An 8,708-nucleotide genomic window follows, 5' to 3' on the forward strand; every position below is an offset into this window, starting at 1 on the left:
CTTGGTTTCCAGATACGACCGCGGCATATGAGGTAGTCAGGTTTTCCTGCGTTTTACCGTTCTGCTTCCTCTTCCGAGGTTTCCATTGAGGGCAAGCATCTCTCCGATGCCCCGTCTTCCGACACACAAAACATGTGTCCTTCAGTCCGTCGTAAAAAACTTTAGCATTCCGACCCACGACATCAATTGATGGGGGGATATCCTTTTCAACATTCATGTACACTCCTCTGACTCCTGTACACAAATGATCGAGGCCCAAATCCGTGGGAAATTTCTCCCGCACCACACGATCCACCTTTCCATATGCTCCGAGAACCGACGACAGTTTATCATCTGGTAGTTCTGGCGGCAAATCAAACACACGAATGTACTGCGTATTGGTACCCGCCACAGCCATGCATATCTCAACCGATCTTCCACTTGTGTAAACGAAATTCTGTGGTTTCGAATTCTTCCGCAATGAGTCCATCATAGCATCATGGGATGAAAACTTTATGAACACGGATCGCTCGTTGGCAGTTTTGTAAGCTGATTCCATCAGCATTACATCCGTCTCCAATTGCTTGATGAAGCCGGCAATTTCGAGCCACGAAGGTCGTGGGCTTCCCGTGGGGAATCGAAATTGGACGGTGTGGGAATTTAGCTGATGGTTCTCCATGAGAATCGCCCAGCGCAGCGACCCGATACACTGCACGTCCGACGTGGTCAAATGCTGACCAAAGAAAGAGGAAGAGTCGTGGCCTGCTGTGATGTCGTCCGCAGCTGTCACTCGATAGCGTGGGCGTTACCCTGGGTGGGGAATGTGCGTGCGTTATCAGTTGTCTGTTGACATATTGGGGGATAAGACTCTAAACACACTGAGAGATGCTTACTTTCAGACATATACCACACAGACGGTGTTTTCAATTATCACATCGCCCATACCGATATTTGGATGCCGTTCTAATAGCACCGAAAGCGTAACCGGCAAACGAAACGAGTGTGAATAACCGACAAACAAATAGTATCTCTAAACGGCACGCGCCGATAACAAAGAAATTCCGCACAACAGAGCGCACATTTGCCTCCGCCTATACTTGACGACGGCTGCGATCGAACTGCAGTATCTTATTTATCAACTATCCTCTAACTCAGTGAAATAGTCAAGAGGTAAGGGATACGCCTCACAATCAGCGGATCAGTGATACGAATCCGTGTGCCAATATTTTTCTTATATATGATCTTTCCGTCACTTCGGTTCTAGCGATTGCTAGACCCACTTTCAAGCTGGGCGTCTATTTTGCAGCGTGGAAAGGATGTAATTTGTACATCACTTTTACCACGCGACTGATGTGCAGCGAAAATGATGTGATATCACAAGAATTTTTTTGCTGTGAAACTTGAAGCGTGTACTGAAGGCTTAAGGCATGCTATTAATTGTAATGTTGTTTTTGGACGTTCTTTTATTGATTGCAAACATTTCAACGTATTAAAAAAGAGAAAGGTGGCATTTTATAACTTGATTGTTGAGTAAGTATTTTCGTTGGATTGTGGGTTACGCAATTAAAAAACTAAAATTAGAAACCGTTTTGAAACTAAGAGTGACTTGCAAAAATAACTTCTTCCTAAATGTGTTATCTGCAATCAAAATTATTATTTAAAAAAATGCAACGTCCTGAAAAGAAGGCCGTATTTCCTGAGAACCATGACCAAAGCTAATTTAACGATTTTTGCAAGTTCACTGCTCACTAGACCGTTGATAATAAAAGACCCCATAACAACCAATTACGTTTTTTCCTTCTCTCAGCACTTAATTCTACGGTAACTAGATTACAGTACAAATTTGGTTTAAAAGCATCGGTCGAACACTGAGCCGGTAGTAGATCTGTTTTTGCTCTTGACTCCCATTGAAAACGCTCAGAACTGCAACATGAAGCTCGAGTTTGCTTTGCTTACAGTGGTCGGTTTGATTGCTATGGTAAGTGCTAACATATCAAAACATAGGTCATAACATTTTGATGGTTTCATTTTTCATGTAGTCCGTCGGTCAGCAACCAATCAGCCAGGAGTGCATGACCCGTCCGAACGACAAGAACCCAAAGGAATGTTGCAAGGCACCACATGTCATACCGCCCAAGGATCAGTTCAAGGAATGTATGCAAAAATTCCCGAAACCGAGTAGCCCTCCCACGCCGGGAAGTGCACCTCCACATCACAATGTAAGTAGGCGACAGCAATGTTTGAAACGGAGTCTATTCTAATCCTATTCATTTCCCAAGTGTCTAGCGCAATGCGTGTTTGAGCAACAAGGCATCATGACGGACGGTGTGGTGAACAAGGATGCTGCGAGCAGCAAGATGGTTGCCACGCTGGGATCATCTCCCGAGTGGGAAACAGTTGCGAAGAATGTCGTTGATACCTGCTACCAAAAGGTGTCCTCGCTAGGGGCGCAAAAGGACAGCGAAGGATGTAGCGTAATGGCCGGTAGCTTCATGGACTGCATGCCTTCGATGATGTTTACCGTAAGGATCTTCTGTGATATTCATTATATATGTCCGATGACTAATTTCGGGTCATTATTTGACTGTTTTCAGAACTGCCCTGCCTCGGCTTGGACTGCCAGCACCGAATGTGAACAGATGAAGGCTCACTTGCAAAAGGGTTGCCCCATTATGACCTTGTGGAAAGGACCGCCACCACATTAAGATGACAATTACACATAAAAAAGAAATATTCAGAATGACTTTGATCATGTATTATAAAATATAAAATATAAAGAACAAAAACTCACACATTCCAATAAAACTCTTTCTTTTACGTACCAGACGTTTACTCGTTGACTTCCTTAAATGTCATCACTGTGACATTAAAGAAACGAATTGTAGCAAGAAACGGCTGTTTGCTGAAGTGCAGGAAAACATTTCTTTTTACTTATGCATCGGCTCAATATGCAAAGGTTTTATGTAATTGTCAATGCACAGTGGTCCACGAACCAGATTTACGAGGGAAGATGCATTCAACGCCTTCAAATGAGTTTTTAGGCAAATATGGTCTTCTACAAAGTTGTCGCTAGTAATAAGGCCCTCTTTAAAATATGCATGAAAATTAGGGTGGTCCATATTTACAAAAAAATTGGTAACCATTTTTTTTATATGCAAGAATAACTGTATACATTCTTCGGGTTGTAGATCTATCAATTTTGAGCAACTTTGCTGAAGACACTTTTTATGTAGCTTTAAAATTGACCGATCTAGAGGTATTTTTCTGAATAAGCTTAGGGTGGTTCAAGAGAAACCGGTTTTCTGGCGTTATTTTTTTCAGTTTCGATTTTTCATCAAAGTCGCCCAAGAAACACTTGTAGAGCATTTGAAGACGCGTCATTTTTGTAACTCAAGTGAAAATACTTGAAAAGTGCCTATTTTTCTAGAAAATCTTCAATATATTTTGAACGGAATGACGTAGCAACATTCTCAATGCACGAAAATGCGCATTTTTGGAAGCTCTAAAGGTGGTTCTTAGGCGACTTTGACGAGAAATTTGAAACATAAAAGATAAAGCAATAAAACGATTTGTTCTAGCGTCACCCTATGAAAACTATGAGAAAATGCTCTAAATTTGGTCAATACCGTTTAAACGCGCAGCACTTTCCGCATTTTTGCACAATATTTGATTAGAAATCAATAAAAACTGAAAAAGTGTTTTATAAATTTATGCTTAATCCAAAGCTTGGTGTTGTAGCTCTTATAGCTAGAGTTTTATCGTATTTGGGAGAAGTGAAGATTGATTTGTAACTAAGACTATAGATGAATTTCTGAATTTCTATACTTTTAAATAGTAACACTGCAATATTCCTGCATTAAAAATTTATTTTAATTATATCACTATGCCCACGAATTCAAAAATTTGTAATGAATTAACATATGAAATAAGCTTATCGGATCAAAATACAGTGCATTGTATTCCCCAGAATTGGTTTATCTTGAGTTAATGGGAAGTTTCTGGAACAATTTCTGTTATAAATGCGAGATTAATTTCTTACCCCGTAACGTGGGTAGATCACCTTAGAATGGTGCGTTGCGGTGTAAGATCTACCAAATCAAATTTTGATCTTGATATTTACGTATTTATAAATATTCCGAGATCAAAGTTTGATGTACTTTTTTGTGTTTTGTTGTTTATTTTGTTTCAATGTACTGCTAATTTACATTTTCTTTCAGCAGGATTCAGGTAAATTGATCGTATGATAAATAATATTGTAAAAATATGCAACTGTGGCGAGCGTATCACTAATATGTAGCTTATATGACGTACGATGTTAATATTATTTTATATTTCAGATTATCAACCGAAGAATTTAGTAATTCAACCAAATGCCATCAAGATGACGAGGGAACCAGGATGATTCGGGCAGACAACTGATTCTATGAAGTCCAACTACGGTGCGCCTGAACGTTGACCAAGCGTATCCTTTGGAGTTTACCCTTTCACTAACAACACCCAAATTCCCGTGACATCTAGGCCTGAGAGATCGTAGAGTTGTCTACATCTTTCATAGGTGTCCAAAACTAACCATCCTTTCCCTTTCCTCAGCAGTCGCAAGGACGTGGCCAGGACAGTTCTCGACCATTGGAGGATTGCGTCAGTCTTGTCTAAGAGTCAGAGATTAGTCCCAAATCTTTGTGCTTTGGTTCTGACGGGAAGGAGGCAACCCTCATAACAGCGGTCTAGGACTGTACCACCCTTCGAATTTGTGCGACTCGCTTAATGCTAATGCTAATGCTAATGCTAATCCAAAGCTTGGTGTTGTAGCTTACTATTTATGAAGAAAAACTTTTGTGATATTGACAATCTTTCGAGATTTTTCCGATTATTCAAAAAGATATTTTCACAAAAAATCATTAAGTTACGAAAATTTACGAAAATAACTTCAGTTTAGTTACTTTGTACCGGTAGCCTCGATACTAAGCTTCAGTTTGAATACAAATTTGCCTGTCATTTAAGTATTTTTTTTATCTGTATTAACGAGAGTTTTAGTCCTAGGCTAGTTCATCTCGGGACGCACGCTTTTCTCAAGGAAGAACTCACATTTTGCAAGTTGGTTGGGAGTGGGATTCGATCCCAGGTCGTCATTTAAGTAGTTTTTGAGCAATTTTGTTGTTAAAGGCGAAAATTGCTGAGCACCACTGGTTTACAGCATGCAAATAATAGATTAATTCGTGGTACAGGCTGCCAAACTGATTGGATTTATTAAAGTTTAATAAAATGTCTTCTACCCACATTACGGACCCTTCAAGAAAATACCCTTTTCGATTGAGTGAAATGAGGAAAAGTGAAGATACACAAATCTCATTTCACCTAAAGATATTTATAATAGCCATTGATTTAAGTTAAATTCGACTCTAAAATCATTCTATAAAGCACTTATATTTAAGAGACGAACCAGCCAAGCTATAATATAGCTGAATCAATCAATTACACTCCCGTGCAAAAGTTTGGGGTCACCCCCTCAAAAACATGGAAATGTTTTTCGGTCATATCTCAGTCATCTTTCATTAAATCCAGTCATTCTCAGACTCTATCGAAAGATAAAGAGTTAGATTTGATGCGTAGGTACTTTTCACAAATTTTATATGATATTTTTAGTATAAGAAGTTTACCTAAACTTACATGTTTTTCCTAAATCTGTACGAAAAATTGTTTTCCGTGTAATTCAAAATTGGGTCGACTAAATTTTAAAATTAAATTTGCATTAGAATCCTATTTCTATCCTCTTTGAGAGCCATTCATTAGATTTTAACGGAAAAAATCATAACATGATTTAAATTATCGAAATAGGTTTACAAGTCACCGTGCAAAAGTTTGGGGTCACCTTTCAAATGAAGTCTAAGTCGGATTTTTGTTCATATCATCCTTTTTTTTTTGGTGCAATTCAATTCTTTCTTTGATAGTTGAATGGCAAGACACAGAAATGGTTATGAAATGTTCATAAACTAAGTTCTAGACTAAGTTAAGGTAGAAAATGATATCCATAAAATCCATACTAAATCAGCTAAGTACGTTATATAAAGTGCGAAAGAGGATGAAAGTGAGATAAAAATGACTGATTCGTGAATTCTACCCTATGTAACTGTAAGTGTTACAACCACAAAATTCATACCCCAAATTCATAAGTTTCAGGAATGTTACATATTTTAATTTAAATTGCATTTTCATCAAAAAGTTATCCCATTGTTTTGCACCAAAACCCAAAATCTCGAATGTAATAGTACATTCGGAGAAATGACATTCGTTGTAATGGTTTTTGGGGTAATGGTGTAGTTGAGGTTTTAACACTTACAGTTATATAGGGTAGAATTCACGAATTAGTCATTTTTATCTCACTTCTATCCTCTTTCGCACTTTATATAACGAACTTAGCTGATTTAGTATGGATTTTATATACCATTTCCTACCTTATATTAGTCTAGAACTTAATTTATGAACATTTCATAACCATTTCTGTGTCTTGCCATTTAACTATCATTGAAGGGATTAGAGTTGCACCAAAAAAATGACGATTTAAATAAAAATCCAACTCAGACTTCATTTGAAAGGTGACCCCAAACTTTTGCACGATGCAGCATACTAAGGGGTGACCCCAAACTTTTGCACGGTGACTTGTAAACCTAACTCAACAATTTAAATTTAGTTATGATTTTTTCCGCTAAAATCTAATGATTGTCTCTCAAAGAGTATAGAAATAGGGTTCTAATGCAACTTTAATTTTGAAATTTGGTCGACCCAATTTTGAATTACACGGAAAACAATTTTTCGTACAGATTTAGGAAAAACATGTAAGTTTAGGTAAACTTTTTATACTAAAAAATTCATATAAATTTTTTGAAAATTACCTACGAATCAAATCTTACTCTTTATCTTTCGATAGAGTCTGAGAACGAGTGGGTTTAATGAAAGATGACTGAGATACGACCGAAAAACATTTTCATGTTTTTGAGGGGGTGACCCCAAACTTTTGCACGGGAGTGTAACTTATATTTAATCCAGTCACAAAATTAACCGACGCTACAATTCGTTTTAAGAACAGTTTCATTGTGGTTTTCTAGAATATTTAAAAAAAAGTAAAGCGGAGCAGGAGTGTTGGTTAAAGCACGTCTTTCACGTCGAAGATCAGGGATCGAATCCCACGTTTGTTTGTTTTGCTATCATATCTCATCTCATCATTTTTATGTTATTCATGAAGAACACTCAGTAATACACTAAAAATAAGAAAAAAATGTTGTTATTGTTGCAGTACTCTCCAGCCTAACAGATCGAAAGACAATCATAAGCTGCATCGGCGGCATTTCCTACTTGATAGAAAACCAAACTACCACATCTCCTTTTGTCAAAACATGCCATTTTGATTCGTTCAAAGAATATAATATTAAATCCCTCATTTTCCACTTGTAGTGTTCAGATCGGGAGACGAAACCAGCTATTCCGATGAGCTGATGAAGCACGGTAAATTTTGCTTGCATCACTGTTCAACAACCACTGCTTTATGCGTCGGTACTGAGTCCTGCTGGAAACAAAAACTTTCTTTTCCAAACAGTTTCCTGGCACTGGGGAATAGGTGATCTTTGATGACGTGTTGTAAAAAGTCCTCTTTGTTGATTTTTATGCCCCTGTCGATGAACAACAATGGTAATTGGCCTTTTGTTAATATGATGCCCCAAACCATCACCGCTGCAGCACTTCGATATCGTTGAACCTCTCGTTTGTCGGCAGGAATTTCACGAAGACTTGCTTTATACACACGATCATTTTGTTTATTCGGAGACGCTTCCAAAGTAAAAAAAAATCGTCCGAAAAAAAATGTTGTGAGCAGCGTGCATCTTGAGCAGAACGCGAGATCTGGCAACCCTGTCGGAAATATTCTTCTGAGTCAATCCGTGAATCCTTTGTATCTTAAAAGCCCCACATCTAAGATCCCGTTTCCCCAAGCACACTTGTTTTCAATGCAATAGCATGAACGGCAGCGTATGGCTCCGAAACTAGTGTATCACTTTCGCGTTGCCACCCTGTACGCTGCAGTCTCTCAGTAATCATGAAAAATCATATGCGCTCCAACATCATCCGAAAGGTTTCCTACGCGAGTTAGCATCTTTCATCATCGGCAAATACTTGCTCACGTTCCGCAACATTCCCGAAAGTCCCCCAAAAGAATGCATCTAGATTCATCGCGTTTTCTTATTCATCTTCTTTCTTTTGCAGTTCATCCGATCTGTGGAAAAGGCACCACATGCAGCAATTCACTTGTTTTTTTTTCTAGCCCATTTTCGGTGGCATCCGACGGGGAGCGCTCAAAGAACTTTCATGTACATTTCACCACCTCTCAAAATGTCACTTTTCCAACCCCAACGCACTCGTCACGGCCGTACAATCCACCAAAAGATTGCACAGAGTGCAACAACACACACGATACAGCCACATTCAATACAAGGTAGCACCCGAACAACAAATGCAATCAAACTAATGAAGAGACGAACTTTAACATGAGCATGAGCATGAGCATGAGCATAGATGACCGCACAATTCGTAGTTGCTACTCCGTGATTGACCAGAGCAATCGAAATTGCACAAGGAACCAATGAATAGGGCTTGGGACTAGCTTACTATTCTCAATGTACACAGATCGAGAGCTCTCAACTTTAATAAGGTCAATAACGGCGCCGGCCACGTCCTTACGG

General features: G+C 38.7%; 1 protein-coding gene across 1 annotated transcript; it reads left to right on the forward strand.

The window, feature by feature from the left end:
• Positions 1-1,811: 1,811 nt before the first annotated feature.
• On the forward strand, positions 1,812-2,796 carry LOC109409801 (general odorant-binding protein 67). Its single transcript, XM_019683305.3, has 4 exons — positions 1,812-1,957; positions 2,019-2,198; positions 2,259-2,501; positions 2,574-2,796. Exons 1-4 carry the CDS (start codon positions 1,910-1,912, stop codon positions 2,682-2,684), a joined length of 582 nt encoding a protein of 193 aa, XP_019538850.2. The 5' UTR covers positions 1,812-1,909; the 3' UTR covers positions 2,685-2,796.
• The last annotated feature ends 5,912 nt before the right edge of the window (positions 2,797-8,708 follow it).

This window comes from Aedes albopictus, chromosome 2, assembly GCF_035046485.1.
Source record: "Aedes albopictus strain Foshan chromosome 2, AalbF5, whole genome shotgun sequence".
Classification (NCBI taxonomy): Eukaryota; Metazoa; Arthropoda; class Insecta; order Diptera; family Culicidae; genus Aedes; species Aedes albopictus.

Coding starts and splice junctions, on each gene's coding strand:
- LOC109409801 (XM_019683305.3), top strand. CDS start 1,910: ATGAAGCTCGAGTTTGCTTTGCTTACAGTGGTCGGTTTGATTGCTATG. Junction 1,958..2,018: donor TGGTCGGTTTGATTGCTATG/GTAAGTGCTAAC, acceptor TTTTTCATGTAG/TCCGTCGGTCAGCAACCAAT. Junction 2,199..2,258: donor GTGCACCTCCACATCACAAT/GTAAGTAGGCGA, acceptor TCATTTCCCAAG/TGTCTAGCGCAATGCGTGTT.